The sequence below is a fragment of the Aptenodytes patagonicus genome, chromosome 2, assembly GCF_965638725.1.
Source record: "Aptenodytes patagonicus chromosome 2, bAptPat1.pri.cur, whole genome shotgun sequence".
Classification (NCBI taxonomy): Eukaryota; Metazoa; Chordata; class Aves; order Sphenisciformes; family Spheniscidae; genus Aptenodytes; species Aptenodytes patagonicus.
In genome coordinates this window covers 52,508,848-52,530,632 of record NC_134950.1, presented here as the reverse complement: position 1 = coordinate 52,530,632, position 21,785 = coordinate 52,508,848, and the positions used below count along the sequence as shown (strand labels likewise).

The following is a 21,785-nucleotide window of genomic DNA, read 5'->3' as shown; positions in this document are numbered from 1 at the left end:
ATAGACAGAAGCAAGAGGGATCATCCGACCTACATTTTCACTAGTTTTATTGGTCTGTGCAAGTTTGTTGTAGAGGTAGGATGAAATAGCTGCTGCCGCTGAAAGATGTTCTGTCTTATCTCAAGCCTTATTCATAGTTTGGTGGTGTTTTTTGCATCTTCTGTACTTCACCTAAGTAAATCCAAGGCATTCAGCCTTCACTGTGAGCAAAGTGGATTTTATCCTTTGTGAACAGTTGTAAACTAACCCAAGCCTTGTGGCAGGTTGAAGTCCCCATAATTATTTATATGCCTGGGATTCTCCACCTTTTTGTTAGCAGGTGAGTGCCTTGAGAAATGCCCAGTCACATCCTCCAGCTATAAATAGTCTTCCAGCTCCGCTTACCTGTGTACAACAGCCATGTTTCACATTTTGGTGTATAGAGACAGTGGTTCTGCACTGCAAGCACTGAACAGCTGCAGAAGTCTAACTCCATTGTGAGCATTTATATCCTTCAAAATCAAATCCGTTCCTAATCAGTTCCATGACCACAGAAAACATCTCACCATTCGAATCTGAGAACAATACTAACCTGCTGCTGTTTCTCCGTGGAAGTCATGAAGTTGTGTCATAGCCATGCAATCACTTCAAAGATCCACCTGCCTTTTGTTTTAATTTCCCCTTCCTCGCACCGTCCCTGCCTCCCTTACTGACTCCCTCCTCTGTGTTTGTTTGTTGATAAAGATGCAAACCAGGAATAAAAGGACGGCAGTGTGATCAGTGTGCTCCTGGTACTTACGGTTTCCCAAACTGCGTGCCGTGTAACTGTAACAGGGATGGAACAGAACCAGATGTTTGCGATCCCCAGACAGGAATTTGTCTCTGTAAGGTCAGATAAATCAAATTACTTCTGCATTCACAAGCATTGTTTGCACACCAGTGACTATTTCGTATTTAATGGGGTGAATGAAGTGAGTTTATCGTTAAGTTTTCAGTAAGAATTAAATGCAGCTGTATGAAACCATCACACCTCGCGGTATGTGCACAGATCATCGTGGTAGCAGTTAAATGCCATTTTTTAATGAGTTCAGTATCTGTCAGTTTTACAGGCGGTCTTAGGCTTCGCAGGGTGTTACAGTGCTACAGAGTAGATGTCCACTGATTCACTGAAGCAGTCTGTACCCTGCACAGATCCGCTTTATGCATCTGCATCTTGACTTTTGGATGGTAACCAGGTCCTATGCTTTTTTTAGCCATATTATGTCGGTTGACATTTCACCACATCATTATATCCAGGAAATCTTCTTTTGTTCTGATCTGCATAATTAAATGTGATAAATGTGAACTTTCACAAGTGACCTTTTATATTGTAGGGTTGGAAAAGCCAGCAGGAGGGTTTTGGCAGGGAAGTTACCAGCTGTCTCTGACTAATATTTATTACTCAATGGCTCACTTTATAAACTGGAAAGACAGCTCATAACTAAGACAGTCTCCAAGAAGTCAGTTTTATTTGCATTTGGAATATGGTGTATCCAGGCAATCACACGTTTTCATTCATGTTTCCATACATTTAAATAAATATTCTTTCAGAAGATTTGTTTTATGTGCAGGAGGATTTGGGGGCCTCACCAAAACCAAAAGGAAAACTCTGAGATTTCTTTCAACTATGCCTTAACAGGAGAATGTTGAAGGTGCAGAATGTGATATTTGCCGACCAGGATCCTTTTATCTGGACCCTTCTAATCCCAAGGGATGCACCTCTTGCTTTTGTTTTGGGGCAACCAGCAACTGTCGCAGCACAAATCGTCGTAGAACCAAGGTGTATTCAATATTTTTTTTCTTTGCTCTCACGAACCTGCATTTATTCCATTAAGGAAATGCCAGATTTCTTCCAAAATTGAAAACATATTTTAATAGTTTCTGAGGATGAGCAATATTCTGCAAGCAATCGTGCAGATTTAGTGCAGCCTTGTTAAGACTTAGGTGGTCTGAAAGTGCCTTTCAGCAGAAATGGCTATTTTCATGTTTGTTTACAAATCACTAGTTGGACTGAAGTTGAGCTGGCCTTCCATTGCTTTATCTTCAGTCACTGGTTTGTCACTAAAGTCAAGGGTCTCCTTCAAGATGCATTGATAAGCACATGTCATTTTACATGTCTATATCATAAGTGCATTTTGAAACCTAAGAAACGTGTGACAGATTCCACAGAGATTGTAAAAATTGTCTTTCTTCCCTCCCTATAAAAAAAGATATGACATCAAGGGTGAGAAAAGGAGAAGATAGATTTTTAGTAGCATAATTGAATGGTAAGGTGGCTGAAGACTGAAAAAGAAGGAACAACTGCCTGAAGCAATGCAAGAGAAAGCAAAGTGAGAAGCAGAGCCCTAGAATGGTGGACGAGGACTTTAGGCTTAGACATAGACTCGGTACAATCCAGATTGTGGCACTTTGTTGTTTACACACAAAGGATGAAAATCTGGTCTCAGTAAAGTCAGTAGCAAACTTCCATTTGCTTTAGGAAGATTTCCTCTAGTGATTACTTGTCCTTACCAAAGACTGGTTCTGAAAACATGTCTATCTTTGTTTTATTGCTCTGGCCAGCCAAGGTCAACCTACCACAGAACTGTTCTCATACGTATGCATGATACTTTCTTTCCCCCAGCATAATGATAAATAACAGGATGTATGGTCTTCCATGAAACAAGAGCCATGAACATAAAATGTGCATTATTAAAGAGCCAGAATATTAGGCTACATTGCCTGCCTACCCAAAATATCCTGCCGTGTCCCCTCCCTCCCAGTTAACGTACCACTTTGTCTTTTAGGCTACTGTCCTTGGTTTGATTTTGGAATGGATTTAAAAAAGCACCTCCCAATTATGTCCTTGAGTTTGTGTACACAACTCCTAGTCACCTCCAGAAGGGTTATGCCTTCATGTGACTGAATATAGAATTCAGTTTGCAGCTGACAAACCAAATGCCTGCATCCCAAGTAGCTTTGGCACATCTGTCCCACTTACGCTCTCTTTTGAGGTCCTTGCAACCTCCACTGAGCAAAGATTTTAGGCTGGCTCTGAAGGGGTTGAAGTTCATGCTTGGGGAATTACAGAGGCTAAACAATTTCTCCTCATTACTTGGTGCTGGTAAAGTTTAATAAAGGATGAAACAAGCTTTTGTTTCCTTTATGTATTTTCATTAGTTTGTGGACATGAGGAACTGGCGCTTGGAGGCAGTGGATGAAAATATTGACATTCCAGTCACTTTCAATCCAGTCAGTAATAGTGTAGTGGCTGATGTTCAAGAATTGCCTGCTTCAGTGCATAGTTTGTACTGGAAAGCACCGCCCTCTTACCTGGGAGAGAAGGTAAATGACACCTCGCTCATCTGTTTTAATAGCACGTATTCATTTTTTGCCAGCATCGTTGATAAACAGTCTCCTTGTTTTTCTTAGATACATTTCTGTCTCTTCCCTCACGAGATTCTTCTCTCTCTTCCCTGACATGCTAGGAATCACAGCATTTGACTTTTGAGTACAATGTTAAAATTGTAACCAATAATACAGAATTAATCATCTTGCTGGGTGCCAGGGAGGTCTTTATGTGAACAGCATGGTCAGAAGCTACGGTTCAGGGAGCTGGTACCTTCAGCCGCTTTTCTGAAACCCAGAACACATAGAGCTTGCCAATGTGCCCAAATATCCTTTAGACTCCCTGGAGTACCTCCTGAACAGATTTCCAAAAGAATAAAAGGTGATTAAGTGCTCAGTGGCACGTGAAAACCCCAACCTTTTGCTTTCGATATGTTGCTTAGGAAGAGCAACACCTGGTTTTCTAACCTTTGTATTCTTTGAACTGCTTGCTGCTCTTTCTGCTCATGCATGGGGGCAGGCCCTTGCTCACGGTTAACACCTATCAGCATTTCAGCCTGGGGGTTACGCTGACCAGGGGGACTTTGCTAGTGGTGCCTTGCAGGCCCAGAGCCCCAGGTTCTCCCTGTTGGCAGCTCTGACAGTGTCGATGGTTACTAGCCAGTCGTAGGGCACACAGGCTTTTCAGGTGCAATCCTGCTGTCACACAAGTGAAAACAAATGGGTTAGACACAAGAGCATTAAAGATGGTACAATTTTTGAAGTTCCTCTTAGTCCCCATTTTAAGGACTAGAGCAGTATTTTTCACCCTGCTCTCCTATGCTCGGGGGTAAATATCTTTCAGTTGAACAGCACATTTAGTTAGGGTGCTTTTTGTTAATGTTATAGAGGTTCTTGTTTCAATGTCCACAAATTCTTTTTCAAAGAAAGTTCACGGTGAAGCATACTTTATCTACTACAGTGTTAAACCAGAAGGACTTTTGTTGTTCCCATAACAATATAAAGAAGGCAATAACCATTTTTAAACACAGCTATTACAAACAGTGCTATGAGTTTTATGTTGCATGTCACAGTATCTAACTAGGCATGCCATGACTTGCTTTTATTTATGGTGACAACACTGTAAATAAAATAGTTCTATTTTTGGACCTGCTTTTACCGTACACTGTGTGTAAGTGTGTATTTTAGCACTGGCTATACTGCAGTAGTGAAAGTCCCCCCCAAAATGGTATCTTGATGCTTGGTTTTACAAGCTCATAAGTTTACTAATCATTTACTTTATTGTATTCTGAAAATGCCAGGTTTTGGTCTACTTCCAGTGATAGCACCTCTTTTGGAAGATGTGAACAAGATCACTCCAGACATTTTTCATTATGATGAGGGTATAAATACTGTTTTCCATTACCTTAAACCTTTTAACTAATTCCACTGGAACATTAATATTTAGCAGAGTATATTTCCTTTCCTCTCTCTATCTTTTGTTTACAAAGTTAAAAGGGAAGAGCAACTATAAATATATAAATAATTTTATTTATATAAATGTAGCAAATCTATAAATATAAAATCTATAGCAGTGCAGGAACTAACAGTCATAGAGAAATTCAGATCACATCGTCTCCATTTTCTGCTCTTGTGTATTTTAACATTCTATTTAATAGACCACTCTTTATGTTAGAAAATAAGTACTGTACATATAGAATACAGAGGAAGTTTATAACACCAATATTTTTCCATTTAAAAAAAAAATTTAAAAAGCAGTAACATAACAGCCTGTCATATGGTGCAGTCCTAAAATGTGTGTTAAACAGGAAACTAGCTCTAATTTGAATTTTCTTATGTTTTTGAAAAAAAATTATTTATACAGGGTCGTTTTGATTGTGTTGGCAAAATATAGCCAATGTTCCAAATGATGCTTTTGAAAATGCAGTTGGCTAAAGATAATAGCATTAATTACAGCCCTGTGATCCAAGGAACGCGTTTAGTACTGAGAAGTCTGTGTTTTGTTTGTAATTCATCAAAGTATATGGAAAGGGGTAGAGCGAAGGCTGGTGCTTACCTGCAGAATGCCAAAACCTGACAAAGCAGTTCTTCCTCCCATGTCAAAACCAAGCGTAAGCTATAAGGGCAAACAGCAAGGGGTGCAAAACAAAGTAGTGTATCTGTGGCAAAACACCTGGTTTCACCTAGTACCCACAAACCTTCCTTCTAGGCTCTTCTTGGAAGAAAAACTGTCTAGGCTGTCCCTGGAGCTTCTTTTCCTCTTTGTATGTTTTGAACTGACTCACTTATACACGACCCAGGGAAGCAGTTTGTCAGATGATTCGAACATACTTGCCTAAGTCTTTGTTTTGGGCAGCAGCGTATGTATTTGGTTGGGGTTGAGGCCACCTGTGGTCACCTATAGTGGAGCCAAAAGAAGTGTGGTTTCAGCTCCGGTCTGTTTACAACAGAGCTGATATCAGTGGAAGTCCTGTCTTCCAGAAGGTGGAGCAAAGATTTCCTGATTAGATTCATGTTTGTAGTAAGGTTAGAAAATGCTGGCCTATGAAGGCCACCTTTAAACATGCTTAGTCTGACTTCTCCTTTTTATCCATGGCTGTTCATGGGGTTCACCACCACTTTCACTGTCAGTCTGACATCTGCTCTTGATGAGCCAAATCTGTTCTGTAGAGTCTGGGGAAGAACAACGTTCATGTGAACGTGTGATTTCTCCATGACCACAGATGGTATGATCCCGGGTATGAAAAAAAAACCCAATGCAGGTAACCTACCAGAGAACAGTAACAGGCACTGCTCAAAAAGTGATGTCAGATACACATAGTAAACAAAATTTAAAGTAATTTCTTCCAAGCAGCACATATTTTCATATTTGGACTAAAGAACACAGAGTAAATACATTATTTACAGTGCTGGAAAACGGGGTAAACTTGAATACAAAGTTATATTCATATCAAGCAATAGTGCAGTAAAGTATCTCTGGTCTTGTGCATCTTGTTATAGCTTTCTTCGTATGGTGGCTTCCTAAGTTACCAAGTGAAATCTTTTGGTTTACCTAGTGAGGGCATGGTTCTTCTGGATAAGAGACCTGATATACAACTAACAGTAAGTTTTGAAATACTATTTTTTTCTTTCAAGCAGTAACAATACCATGATTTTTTTCTGCTACCTGACAACCATGGCAAATTTTGCTCCTATAGTGTGCTTAACTTTTATAGCAACTTGCTGCATTTCTGTAAAAGTGATTTTACTGCATTTTGCTCAAAGCCATCAACACACCTATCTCTGTTGCCAAAGTAACATATTATTAAGCATAACTGACTTGAGAACAAATAAAAAGATAAAACAGAATTTTCTCTGTAAAGTGCACCTGTGGAAAAAAATTAATTAATGCCTTGCACATTTGTCAACAAGTATAGGTTCGACTCTGCAAAATATGCCCTGGATTCCATGTGTAATTAATCTCATTTTCTGTGAGAATTTTCTTCAGCATAAAATTAAGCATAATTATAAGGCTTCAAGGGACTGAAGTAAAAATGCATTTTAGGTTAACAGTTTTCTAATTTAATCACTTTAGGGCGAAAATTGAAATCTTCTACTGTTTGTTGAAGTTCCTAAGGGGGTGGTTTTGTTTCTTCAGACCATCAGAAATACTAATTCAGTATTCTAGGATTCTTCTTGGGAAACATGCCTCATAAAGTACTACAGTAGTATCCAAAGTTGTTTGTGCACCAGGATGCAAAGGAGAGTGAAAATGCAAAAACATTTTTACTCAAAAGTAATAACTAGTTCCTGTGAAAATTGGTCAGCATTAATGTAATTCTCTTAGTGTTTTATTTGAAAGCAAGGTTGTTAATAGGCAAAAGCAGTGAAAACCCTGCTGACACTAGAACACAGTGCTTGCTATACCACTTTGCTGACAAAATCACATACAGTTTTCCTAGGATTACTTAGTGTTAATTCCCCAAAGGGAAACAGGATTAATGTGCTTTACCAAATTTTATTGCATCTGAACACTTTACCATAAAAAGTAGTGAAATGGCAATGTTATATCCTCATTCTCATACAGGGCCAGCAAATGAAAGTTGTTTATATGGATCCCAACAACCCACTGCCTGACCGTCAATATTACGGCCGTGTGCAGCTAGTTGAGGTAAGAAATGAAAATGGAATGGCCTTCCCTTTTCTTCCCAGTGGCACATAAAAAATAAGCGGGTAATACGTGCAGAAATACCGAATACTTGATAATGTTAATGAATATAAACTTAAATACTGTAGACCTTAAATATAAACATTTTTTCTCTCTCTTTACTGCCACATTGAACGTAGGTTCTGGTTCATGCCACCTAATTTTAGCACCTCTAAGTTAGGCACCTTGGGTCCAATTTAGCCCTTAGCACTCCCTCCAGGGCCAGTGGAGTAATACTGAATCAGTCATCAGTGGAAGATGATTCATCGCAGCCCCAGACTGTACTTAATAGAGGTGGAATGAACTGTTATCTGTTTTCCTTGGTGTCTAGCTACCCAGTTTGGTAGCTAGGTGGGTGTCCAACATTCAGGCAGGTGAATTTAGCAGGGATTATTCCTACCTTAAATCTGTCCTCAGAAGGTCAAGCTGGGTTATTTATTTCTGTCTCATATATAGGAAAAAAAGCCAGATTCCATTTTCAGTAATGCTGTGTCTATCAGCAACAAGAAAGCATGTGAAGGCAGCCCTCAAAGACTGGATTTCTAGGACTTTGCTTACTCTTAAAAATAAAAGCATTTTCCTCCACCCTTTTATGGTTTGGTGGGCGATACCTCAAAGAAATTTGGATGACTGAAGAAGAACCTATATGCTTCTTCACTTTTCGATACCTCAAAGCTATTTGTACCTTGCAAAGTGAAGGGTACATCCCTTTCTATGCTCATTATTCCTTTACCCACCTATCCTGTGTTTACATTAATTGTATTTATTTTCCTGACCTCTATTTCACCCCCCACCAATTGGCACTACAGAGGTCTGTTCCATGGGGGTTTTCTCCCTTTTTCTGTCATCCTGTCTTCTTTGCAGATGCTCTTTTTAAGAAGCAGCCGGGCTGCGCTCATTTTGTACCCTTAATGTGCAGGGAAACTTCAGGCATGCCAGCAGCAATAACCCTGTATCCAGAGAAGAACTGATGATAATCCTGTCTAGACTAGATGGCTTACACATCAGAGGCCTTTACTTCACGGAGACTCAGCGATTAACCCTTGGTGAGGTTGGGCTGGAAGAAGCCACCAGCGCAGGAAGCAGCAGCAGCATTGCATACAGTGTAGAGACATGCTCCTGCCCTCCGGAGTACGCTGGTGACTCATGTCAGGTAGGAAGCGTTTGCTTCCATACTGTACCATTATCTTCTGTCTTGCCTACAGCTATACATACTGGTTTACTTAGAGGAACAGGCTAGTTATTAAAGTAATTAAACGTGCTTCTTGTAAGCCTGTGCTCTTTCAATGGCTCAAATACTTTCACTGTCTAAGAAGCACTGTGGGGTTATTCAACTCATGATTGCTTTTGCGGAACTGTGAATGTCATTTTACATACGTAAGGCACTATAATGAGGGATTCTTCTGTGATGCCCTACGAGAGGCTGAATAATCTCGGTTGACACTTACTTGAATGGAGGGAAGGTCAGAGTTGACTTGATCAAAGTCTGTGAGACCCTACACGCAGACAAGTTTCCTTGTTTTATCTGGGAAATGCATGACAAGGTCCAAGGGAAGTAACCTGAACCTAGGCAATTCTGCATACTTTCCTATTTTCACAGAGTGACTTAACACTTTTCCTATTTTTATAGGAAAATATTTGAAAGCTGAAGTTAAAATATTTGAAAAAAATATTTGGAGATACTCTTATGAAAGATAATGTAAACATTGCAAAGTAATACTGTTACCTGAAGAATGGTGAAATCCCAGCCGCAGTTATATATCCTGTCCCTGATGCTGTTCCTGTAGCTGTAATTCTTTTGGTTGTCACTTTGCTTAGCTTAGAGCTTGACTGTTCCCATGTGTAAGCACCCAAGGCAGCAGAATAAAGTACCGGAGAGATAAGCGGTGTACAAAGTGCACAAAATAAGCGGAATTATTCTCTCAGAAAATGGTTTGGGGTTACCATAAAGCAGCAATTGCTGTACTAACCTTGCAAACGTTTTTGAAATGAGAGTGAAAGAGTAATATCTAGACCGGAGCAGCTGCAGAGAGACTGAACAAAACAACATTTACCGTTGGCTTATGTCTCGTGTGTGCATCCACTGCTCAGGGCAGCTCTTCATCATCTGTCGAATACCATTTTGGAAATATTTCTAGAAACTTATTTTTTCACACATTTGATGTTCTGTGCCACACGCAAATTGATGAGCATTGACCGAAATTCCTACTACCATCCCATTGCTTTCAACATACTGCCTTTATAAACTAAGGTGTTGGGTTTTTTTATATAACCTAGTGGAAATACATAGCCAAAGGAAGTGATCAAGACACTCACCTGGGTAGTTCGTAAGCCCCTTATGTTTATGCAGCATTAGTCAGGCAGTGATTTACTGCTCTAATCACCTAGCTCTGTCTGGCTGCCTTAGGTGGGGAGGAGGTGATGCCTGCCACACCCCGACTTAGGTATATATTGAGCTACAGGAACTGCGGGGTTACTTGTTAACCTCAGGAATGGTAATGTGTGCTGTACAACTTGACTCATGTATAAAGTTTAAAGGTGGGGCCCATCACAGCACAGAGCCTCATTAATCTTGAGTCAGAAGCTGGAGAAGAAGGGAGAGTATAAGAGAAGGGGCGAGCGCCAGAAGGATAGCAGCATATGTTCGCAGTGGAGCTAAAGTAAAACGATGGCCCAAGCGCAGAGGCCGAGGAATGTAGGATGGCTGGTTGTCACGTTAGTAGCCCTGGGGTGTTGTTTAGCACAAGGCATGCAACAGAGGCTGTCGTATCCTCACCTTCAGGAGAGGAGTCAGCAGCAACAAGTTCAAAGGGATTTTTACCTGAGACAGGTAATTTGTTCATTTTCCCTTCCTCGCTTGCTTCCTTCTTTCTCTTTCTTTTTAAATGAACTAACTTGATAACAACTCCTAAATTACTTAACATAAAAGTAATAAGAAGGCTAATCTTCTTATATCTCTAAGTACTTTCCTAACAAAAGCATGTGCAACAAGTTTCTTTTAAATCCTTGTTTACTTGAAAACAGTCAGCCTGAACTCCTAAGCACTTGAAAGTGCCTAGAGCTTTATCTTTGTATGGAATCAATTTCTCAGTATCATGAATGCTGCTTCAAAAACAAAGTGCCCGTGTATTCCAAATGTGTTGTTTTAAGGACAGCATGAATAGAAAAACAAAAAGCTGCATAGATTTTTTCCAAATGCATTTGGATATATTTTTAAAATGAGTGATTCATTTTGCTCTCCAAAAAGAGACTTTCAGTAAATAAAATTTGTATGCATTAGAGCCTATATTTTACTTAGTCATGCTGTTTAATGTATTTCAGGCCCTGATTTCTTCAGAAGCTGTGTATATTGGCTCCCTGTTGTTCAAGGAACATATTCACCCTTTTAAAAATGTATCTGAAAAATTTCAACTGCCTATACTAAATTCAGTTCCTGCTCACACTGAAGTCAGTATCAAAAGCTGTTGATGATACTAGTATTCTGCAGACTTTTTTTTTTCTTCTTCTCATTTATCCCACATGTAAAGAAGGCAAAGGTGCCACTAGCAACTGTTGTTTAAACAGCAATAACTCAATATTCCTTTTGGGATCTGCTTAGGGAGAGGTGAATTTTTTTTTTCTCTGGTAGTTACATGGTTGATAAATTCACTGGTTAATCCTGTCCCTGCATAAATACTTACACCTCAAACCACTGGAACATGATTTAAGACACCAACCCTTTGCTCTTCAGATTAGTCCCATCAGTCTTGATGGTGCAATTGCTATGAGAAAAGATTTATGGCTTTGAAGTTCAACTGTCACTTGTTTTCTGAATGTCATTGGGGCCAGCCCCTAACGTGAGGTACAAGTGAGGTACAGGTACAGCGCAGAAGTACATTGCTGGAGGCAGGAACCTGGGAGGCATTTGCTTCATGGGGAGCACTGCTTTCTCCCCGCTTCCATACAGCCTCTGATCTTCCTTGCACCACACCAGCTTAGTTACTAGTGAAAAGGAGCTAGGGAATAGAAGGGATAGAATTAATGTCCGGTCATTTTTGGTGTGGCTGGTGTGCCAGGAGGATGGTGAGCAGAGAAGGTGGGCATGAATTTTTGAATTAGTCTGTATACGGGAAGGCTCCATGCCCAGGAAGAATTCCTTATACTTTCCCTATCCTTGTGCTTTCCCTGCCCATGCCAAGCAAGAACCTGGTTTTAACATACTAGTTACTACCTTCCTGGTGTAGGCTAACAAACTTCATGTCTCTTGCTTCATTCATAATCTTCCTCTGGTTCAGCTCCTTATTTAAACTCGACTTTGATATGACAGGCTGCGCTCCTGCTTCTGTGCCCTCAATAGCTGAACGTTCTTCTCATGCTTCCCGGGTCTCCAGGACAAGCCTGTACGTACTTAGAAATTAGACAGCTGTGTGTTTTGCTGTATCACCTAGCTCTGTCTAAGCATGGCTTTGTATAGCTCTAGGTAGACTTATTGTGGAAGTCATGATGAATTAATGTAAGAGATATCTCATTAGAATTATTTCCAAGGAATACATCGTAGTTAAATTAATATCAAGATTTCATGTAACTGCTAGCTAACATGTGAGATTTCTGTATGTTGATAGAATCACAGAATACCAGGTTAGAAGGGACGTCAAGGATCACCTGGTCCAACCTTTCTTGCCAAAGCACGGTCTAGACAAGACGGCCCAGCACCCTGTCCAGCCGAATCTTAAAAGCGTCCAATGTTGGGGAATCCACCACTTCTCTGGAGAGATTATTCCAATGGCTGACTGTTCTCATTGTGAAAAATTTTCCTCTTGTGTCCAATCAGAATCTCCCCAGGAGTAACTTGTACCCATTACCCCTCATCTTTTCCATGTGACTCCTTGTAAAAAGGGAGTCTCCATCTTCTTTGTAGCCACCCTTTAAATACTGGAACATGGTGATAAGGTCTCCCCTAAGCCTTCTTTTCTCCAGGCTGAATAAACCCAGTTCTCTCAGCCTTTCCTCATGTGGCATGCTTCCAGTCCTTTGATCATCTTTGTGGCCCTTCTCTGGGCTCTCTCCAGCCTGTCCACATCTTTTTTGTATAGCGGGGACCAAAACTGAACACAATATTCCAGGAGTGGCCTGACAAGTGCTGAGTAGAGTGGGATAATGACTTCTTTCTCTCTGCTGGTGATGCCCTTGTTGATGCAACCCAGCATCCTGCCAACTTTCTTTGCCGCAGCAGCACACTGTTCACTCATACTGAGCTGGTTGTCCACCAGGACCCCCAGGTCCCTTTCCACAGAGCTGCTCCCCAGCAGGGTAGATCCCAGCCTGTGCTGCACTCCTGGATTATGTTTTCCCAGGTGCAAGACCTTACAGTTGTCCCTGCTGAACTTCATAAGGTTCTTGTTAGTCCACTCTTCCGGCCTATCCAGGTCTTCCTGCAGGGTGGCTCTCCCGTCCGAAGTGTCCACTCCCCCACTCAGTTTGGTATCATCATCAGACTTCATCAGGGTACGCTGATCCCATCATCCAGATCACTTAGGAAGATATTAAACAGTGTTGCGCCCAGTATTGATCCCTGGGGGACCCCACTTGTGACAGGTTGCCAGTTTGGAAAGGAGCTATTTACCACCACCCTCTGGGTGCGCCCTGTCAGCCAGTTCCCCACCCACTGCACAGACCACTTGTCTAGACCGTAACGCATCAGTTTCTCTAGGAGGAGCCTGTGGGAAACCATATCGAAAGCCTTGGAGAAATCCAGGTAGACAATATCCACCGCTCACCCCACATCAACCGAGCAGGTTACTTTGCTGTAGAAGGTGATCAGGTTTGTCAAGCACGATTTGCCCTTGGTGAATCCATACTGGTTTTTCCCAATCATGTGCTTCATTTGAGTTGTGATAGCCCCCAGGAGGATTCTTCTTTGAGAAGACTGTAGTAAGAATCTATATCCAAATCTTTTTCTGTAGTTTAAAAGTCATATTCTACACCTTTGTACATAGCCACAGGAAATGTGTTTTGCTCAGAGGTTAGTCAAACTGATGAAATCCCCACTACCATAAGGTGTAGAGCACAGGGTTCAGATGCTTAGGCTGAAACTTCTTCAGCTCCATTCTTTGTTGCCATTCGTTGCATTAAAATACTTATTATTTAAGCAATAATATGGGTTTAGAAGAGCTTGCCAGGAAATGCACACCTTCACTACTCCTTGGAAATGGCAAACAATTTCAAAATACCCTTCCCATAACCTGTAAAACTTCTTCCCACCAACACAAACTATTTTTTTTTTCTCTCTTCTTACTGTCTAGGAATGTGGCCTTGGATTTTATCGTGAGAATAAAGGATTATTTACTGGACGCTGTGTCCCCTGCAACTGCAATGGAAATTCAAATAGGTGTCAAGATGGTACTGGAAAATGTATTGTAAGTAAATCCTAACATTCAAGAAATTAATTTGAAAAAAAAAAATTTACCTTACAGCAGTATGCACTATACAGTATTGTTAAATTCCTAGCAACTAAAAATAATCCTTGCATGCTTCATTCTCTACATCTTGTACTGTTAATGAGCCTAAGTTGCATACACTTACATGTATGCTTAACATAACTGTGGGTGATTAGAATAATTTGTGTCCTTGTTTTTGTTTCCTTCTTTCCCGTATATTTTTTGCTAGCTCACGGTGCAAAAAGTCACCAAATGAGCACATATGTAAGTGTTTGCAGTTATTTATAATAAATATGGGTTCTTATCCTGGCATATGCAGTCCTTAGTTTTATACATATATACTAGGGTTTGCCAACACTGACAGAGCAATAACGCATAGCATAGCTTTTGCAGAATCTCTTGTTTAATCAGCATCACTAAATCTCCACTAATCTTAATTTACAGCTAGATGGATTAAAAAAAAAATGGAGTAAATAAGATGAGAGAAAGGGGATAAAAGTTAGATTAATTAGAAAATTTCAGTTGTTACAGAAGATACAGTGGGGCAGATTCTGCTTCCTGGCACACTGTATTAAACCCAAAGCAGCCTCATAGGAATGGATCAGCCCTCGTAGCAATGCAAGTGTGACATTTGGCCGACTGTGCTTCTCCAGCTTATATCCCTGACGCTTCTTTGAACGGTTCGTTCTGAAAAATTCCCACTTAAAAACTTTACTAATTTTTCACTTACTGTGTAAACAAGAACCTTGCCAACATCTTTCATGGTCTGTCTTCTCTGTTATTTCTTCCTTGTTCGTGCTGCATCCGTTCCGCCTGCGGTGCATTCCTGCGCGTTATGTCATTCCCCCTGACTTTGTCTCAACCAACCCTCTTGCTTTAATGGAAACTATAAACCAATTCAGCCCATTCTGGGGGATGACTTACAGGCTGCTGCTTTGGAGAGGCAGGGCAGGCTGTGACAGGAAAGTGCTGCAGCAGAGCTATAAAGACGAGGACGTTTTACTTCAGATGAAAATTATAAAGGGAAAAAAAAAGCAAATTTCACTTTTACCTCATGAAGTATGTGCTTTAGGTTTCTCTTTGTCCCCTCCTTGTCACAGCTGGATTAACTTTCAGATAGCTAGAGCTAAATCAACACTTGGCCCTGGGACAAAATTTAGGGCAAGCAAAGTCATCCAGGATAATGCGGTGAAAAATGAAAGCCCAGAGGGCCTGTATTTCCATCATGAGCCTCCACCTAATAAGGAGCAAGTTTGTCTCTCTGTAGAGGAGCCATGGGACAAAGACCTGCAGTGGTGCAGAGAAAACAAGGAGGCTTCCCAGTGTGGAGTTGTCAAGTTTCATATCCAAAGTGCAAAGCTGGCTCACTTGGCCTCCTTCTTCCTGCTCACCTGGAGCACTGGACCCCAGTACCTTCACATGTCAGCTTCTCTCCAGTGATAGCTTCCAGAGAAGGCTTTGTGAGGCTAAGCCCAGGCTGACTCTTTCCTCTGTGGCAGCAGTGCAATCCTCCCCAGCTCGGGTGATAGCTATCCTGCTGTGTGCTGGTGGAAGGAGAGGGGTGCAGTGCTGCGCTGCTGAAAGTGGAGGAGAACAGAGTGCAGGAGGAGGTGGAGAAGACACATGAACTGGTTCTCGTGTGTAGGGAAAAGCCGGCCCTCTGCCATTAATCAGGCTTTGTGTCCTCGTGGTCCCTGCCCTTCCTCCTGAAAGGCACGTTCCCTCAGCAGCAGCATGGTGCTGAGACTTGCTCATCCCATGACATGTTGTCTCATGTCACGTAACCCCACGTACATAGGTGTTTCTGTTGTGGCCCTGACACACTCTACTCTGGCTTCCTTGTACCATATGGGTGCATGTGGAGTCAGCTGAGAGTTTTCCTTTCAGAGTTTGCAATACTTGATGGTTTGGAGATGCTGTGACTCCAGGGGTGTCTCTGGCCCTGTGGAACTTGAAGGAAGACCCATGAGGGAGTTGCCGCTTTGGCTTCATTCCACCATGCCTCGGGAGTACGGGATTATGTTCGCCAGTCCTTCTATGCCATATAGCTAGAGGAACAGCATGGCACATTCGGAGTGGCTTATATGTGAAATATCTTAAACTTTCTTCAGCAACTATGGAATTGCTTCAGTTTCTATAGACAGAGTGAACAAAACAAAAGCCAGGAGATAAACTGCGGGGGGGGGGAGGGAGGAGGTTGCTCCAAGATGAAACCAAGACAAATATTTTTAAATACCTCTTTTTTACTCTTTTTGCAGTTTAATTTATTCTTCAGGATTATCAAAATTTACAGCAATTATTCAGAAACAGTCTGAATTTTCCATGGGCTTTTTGCAGGAGTATATTCAGCTTTTATAGAGGCTGCATTTTAAAATGGTTCCTTTTACAAACATAGTGTCTTCATATTACTTCAGCTTCCTCTAGTTAAATGGCCCATATGTGAACTGGAGCTTTTCCTGTTCTTTCCCAGAACCTTTCACAAGTGAGCCACAAATTTAATTCTTTAACCAAAATGAAAACCAATTAGAGGTTACTACGTGCAGAGTCTGAGGGAAGGGCTGTTGATGTGGTTGAGGGAATCTGGGTGTGAAGAAAAGTGGAGGAGAATGGAGTCTAAGAGGAGATGGGAGAGACAGAACTGTTTCTCATTTGTAGGGAAAAATGCCCCTCTGGTGCAAAACATGGTAGTAGGGCCTTCAACCGTAGCCCTAAGCCATCAAAGTCCATGAAATGGGAGTGCAATCTGCTCAGTGACTGCTTCCAGCCAATTTCCCACTTTCTTTTTCCATCTTTCACTTTATTAGTACACCCTCAACTCTAGGACACTGGATCAGTCTGTTGCACATTGAAGAAAACAGTTTTAGAACTTGGGAGCTTTAATGCCTCTTGAGCGGTCGTCACATGGAATCTTTATGGCTGCTCAAAAATGTATTTGAACAACTTCTATTTTAAATTAGTATCGCTTTAGGTAATGCAAAAGCAACTTGCTCATCCTCTTCCCATAATGTATAAATGTAGAATCATAGAAACATTTAGGTTGGAAAAGACCTTTAAGATCATTGAGTCCAACCAAATGTGTGTGACAATTAGACAGCACCAGGAATAAACAGTTTTATCATGGAAAAAGTGGCTCAGTTGTATCAGTTTCAATTGTTTTCCTAGCCTTTGCTTTTCATTATTTATTCTAGTTACCCCAGATAAATACAAATTACATATACAGTGGGGAAAGTACATGAAATTCAATTCTAATCTGAATCTACTACGAGAAACACTTTTTATATTAATTTCATGGGATTTTTTTAAGAATGTACTTGGGCTCAATTAATTGCATGCTTTTAAATGATATCTGCCTTCTAATTAGTGTTAAAATGCAAAATCTAAAGTTCATTTAAACACAGTGATTTTTAATTGAAATATCAAGACATAGAGAGTTCATTAATGGAATGTTCCTTAACAAACTACGCATCTGACTGAATTTCTTTAAAAATATGGTTAATGCCGCTTATTTACCTGTTGCTTTTCCACAATAGTGAGCAAATTGTGCTTTCTACAATTAGAGAATGACTGGAATCAACCTATCCTGATTGTGAAGGCAGTTTGGCAGTAAATGCTTGATTATGTGGAAGGGAAAGAACATAGCCTCTGAGTAGATTAGCTATAATTTTTTTAAAAATAATAATAAAGCCATATTGTGTGGTAAAGCACTGTTAACTGTCTCGCTTGTTTCCTTTTTAAGAACTGTCAGTATAATACTGCTGGGGAGAAATGTGAGCGCTGTAAAGATGGTTATTTTGGAGATGCCACTCAAGGTTCCTGTCGGGTGTGTCCTTGCCCTTATACAAACAGGTACAGTAAAGGGTCATGAGTAGTCAAGCAGAGGGTAAAGGGGAGGGGAAAAAGAAAAAAAGAAAAAAAAAACCCAACCCAAACCCCTGCTACCATAGGAGAATAATGATCTTTGTCTGTATTCTCATATCATCCAATATGGTGGGGCATCAGACCCATTTGAGGCATGTCAGACCAGCAGTAACTTGGTGCTCTGTCTCACGGCATTGCCTTTTTTAATAAGCTGAGTATTCCAATTCTCACTCAGTTTCTGAACCACAAAGGCACGCTGCTCATCCCCTGGGGGAGCCCCAGGCAGTTGTGATGGGCTTATGTACGAAACCACCAGTAACTCCTTCGTAGTGAGAAGTACAGGATGGAAGTCTTTTCCCTTACTGGGCATATCCAGAATCTATATCTTGTTTACTGAAATGCAAGATGTAAGTTACCTTTAGTCTCACGTTTAACACCATTACTCCGGCTAGGAGATAAGTGACAACGATGAAACAAGCCTTTTATATGAATTCAGAAAATTTAGTAAGATGCAAAAATAATATAAAAACAGTAAAGCTCTTAAGCGTGTATCTAGATTTCTGAAAGAGTATGGTTGCTTTTCAGGTGGAAGCTCCGTTTGAAGTGCAAACATACTGAGCTAGAAAAAATTAAATTTCCTTGGCTCTAATGAGGTTGCCAGGCTTTTAAAATTGGGCAGTAAACTGCATTTTAAATGCATTGTATGTTTAGCCACATTGTTTGTCATCATTGGTCAGTTCTGAAATGTGAAATGTGTTAAATAAAAACAGATTTTTTTAAAAAAAACTAAGCTATAAATTGCTAAAGGCACCACATAGTATTTGCCAGGTGCATTAGCTGCTTGGCTACACCAGGTAGCCTTAAGTAAGAGATTTACACTAGCAGACAATAGACACGTTTTTCATTTATCAGAGAACTCTCTGATAGATCTGGTTTTGACAGCATTGGCCTCTTCTGCAGGTGCTTGCCTGAGGCTGACTGAACATATTTTTAGTCATCTTTTGTTTTAAGAGTGCTGAAATAGCTAGGGAGACCATAAACCTGTGCAGTTTCATAGCTGCACATTAGGGTGGTAAATGCCATTCCTGACATAGGAAATGCACCTCACCTGGCATTATTGGAGTTGACAATTTTCCACCTAGTCAAATTATATGTAATTCTTAGTGCAGACATCTATCTTTGGTACACAGACTTGCTTTATCCAGCTGTTTATAGGTTAAAAACTGGAAATAGCAAACATGGCTTATCTGCGCTTCACCTCTTGCCTTCTCCTTACCAAACATCAGCCAAATAATGGTTTTACCTCCCAGAGAAATGTGAATCTAGACGAGTTTGCTAGAAAGAGCAGACAAAAATGTTCATTGTGTTAACCAGATATACTCTAGAGCTCCCCAAAATGGTGCACAACTCTATTCTGCCTTGGTTAAAAAAAAACCTCAAACAATATTAGCTACATGAAAATATCATCTGATGTTTCCATCCATAAAAAAAAAAAGCTATCCAAACAAGAGGAAATGTTGTCTAGCATAGGCTATTGATTCTTGCATAGTAAGATAAAATAGCTACCCAGGCTTGTTTTATTTTACAGCATCACTATTAAGGTTTATTTAGGCATTCCTCTGGGTAGTGAACTATTATACTCAGTCCAGAGGGTCAGGAAATTATTATTTTTTAGTCCAAGGAAAGAATTTAGAGGAAAATTATGAAACTTCAAAGAATTAGTCACAGCAATTTATCTAGAGGCAATTAAATTAGCTGAGAAGTAATTTAGTGGTATAAAAACTTTTTAATCTGAAAGTCATTTAGCCGAGCTTAGCCTTTAGAGTGTAAAACCTATTTGATGATGTGCTCACAATAATATTTTTGCTTCTTCACAAAGATTTGCAACTGGCTGTGTGGCAAATGGCGAAGAAATTCAGTGTCTCTGCAAAGAAGGCTATACTGGAGTTCGTTGTGAACGGTAAGTGACTTGTTTCTCAAGACCAAGGTTTTTGAGAGGTACCATAGAAGGAGGTACGTCTGTATTGGGTAATATATGGATGTATGCACATGCATAGTATGCACACACTTAGGGAGTATCTATTTATATAAACAGCTGCTATAGTGTGGTGCTATAGTATAATTCTAGACGTAAACCCAACACTCCCTGAAGAAATGTAAACAATTCTCCACAGCCTATTTAGTGACTACACAGTTTTTACCAAAAGAGAAGTGTCAGCCTCTTTGCCTAAGTGCCCTGTGCCTTGCCTTATCCTGCACTCTTTCTGATAATAATGATTCCCACTTACTTTGTCCCTTTTCAAGTTAAAAACATTTTCCCGTTTCCTCCAGTGTACCTGATGGTGCTTCAGTGTTTGTAGTTATCCAACAGCAACCCCATTAACACCATACCCTTCATCCCAAGTCATTCTGATGTGCTCCACAGGTAGAGTGTACAAACACAACGCTGAAGCCATCTCTTTTGCTGGAAGATTGCAGTGGTTTGGCAAAGCACAAGAGGAACAGCATGGCAGTTTCAGGCAGGCAGAGGAAGCAATTTCACTGAGTTTCAAATCCAGGGGGAATTTAAGCATAATGGAGTGGTGTTATCTGGTTTGGAAACTTGAGGCCAGTAAGTCATGATGTCTCACCTGAAGACAGTACCTCCAGTAGCACATTGTCTTGTGCTTCAAGACTGTTACCTTTGACATCTAAGCTGCAGGTTGTAGACAGATTTTCTCTTCCAGATCTAGCTGTACCTCAGCTGCTCATCATGGCCCTTTAATCACGCATTACCACCCCTATAGATCTTACAACAGAGTGCCTTCTAGGAGTATTAGCTAGCCAGTCTGGACAATATATTTTACCTATAAAATATTTAGGGATCACTCGCACAGACTGCTTTGCTGGCAGATGGCAAGAGGAGGTATCACCCAGCAGAAGGGTGATAATGTCATTCGGTGCCATTGCTGTTTGAAATCTCAACATGTGCTTGCAGTATGATCCTCCTTAATATGTGTTTTCTGGTGGGATCACAGACCAGTCTGTTTGCTGGGTTAAGCCTTGTCAAATTCTCTATGTATGCATGTAACTGTGTGCATTGTATTTTTTCAGATTAAGTGAATTATTCCTATGCGAGCCTTGTGGGAGTTCTTTTATTTTTAGAAAAAATTTCTGCAGTACTTGGAAGGATATTTTTAGCATAGTGCAGAGGACACTGTAAACCAAAATGACACCCTTTTTGTCTAAGTCAAGACATGAAATCAAAAGTTCTCGAGAGTTTCTTCAGGAGAATAACTGGGGTTTTTTGTTAAGGGAAAGTATATTTCACAAAAGTAGCTTCAAATATTTAATAAAAATTATTTGTGTCTCTTCATCTAGCTGTGCTCCAGGATATTTTGGAAATCCACAGAAATATGGAGGCTACTGTCAGAAATGTAATTGTAATAATAATGGACAGCTGGCTAGCTGTGACCGCCTGACTGGAGGTACGTGCGGGCCTGTGAACATGGAAGGGACCGTTTTTTCTCTCTGGGAAGCAGAGAAGGAAAGTACTTAGATCAGTTGAACTGAAGGAAGGATGTAGACTTACAGGAAATGCAGATTGTTTTTAACAAAAAGTAAGGTTTCCTAAAACATAACACCATGGTAATACAAGGGCTGTCCTGAGTAATCGAGTTCACCCTTGTAAGCCATTTTGTCATGTATTTCCTTTCATAAATACTACCAATTTTATTTTGTTTTTCTGTTTCACGGGTATGTTTTTAAATGCATTATGGTTCATCTTCTGACGTGGTTAAGTCATATCTTGCCAGTCTGTGTTACGGGCTTATGAAACTGAGCCATCTCAATATGCCTTTTTAAAATGTATTTGGGACAGATCAGTGACATCTTCAGAGTCTGCATCAGGCACTGCCATCTTAGGTATCCAAGCTAACTGTGTTTACAGCGGAAGTTAGGACCTGACACAGGAGGCTGTTTTATAAATCCTGCTATACGTC

General features: G+C 40.5%; 1 protein-coding gene across 1 annotated transcript in view; it reads left to right on the top strand.

Moving 5' to 3' along the window:
- LAMA3 (laminin subunit alpha 3) overlaps positions 1-21,785 on the top strand; it is a 122,209-nt gene that overhangs the window by 69,788 nt on the left and 30,636 nt on the right. Inside the window, exons 36-45 of the mRNA XM_076329830.1 lie at positions 724-868; positions 1,658-1,798; positions 3,178-3,342; positions 6,346-6,447; positions 7,412-7,495; positions 8,451-8,684; positions 13,813-13,926; positions 17,684-17,793; positions 19,685-19,765; positions 21,166-21,272. Coding sequence (XP_076185945.1) covers positions 724-868; positions 1,658-1,798; positions 3,178-3,342; positions 6,346-6,447; positions 7,412-7,495; positions 8,451-8,684; positions 13,813-13,926; positions 17,684-17,793; positions 19,685-19,765; positions 21,166-21,272 — 1,283 coding nt within the window. The remainder of the gene's footprint in view (positions 1-723; positions 869-1,657; positions 1,799-3,177; positions 3,343-6,345; positions 6,448-7,411; positions 7,496-8,450; positions 8,685-13,812; positions 13,927-17,683; positions 17,794-19,684; positions 19,766-21,165; positions 21,273-21,785) is intronic.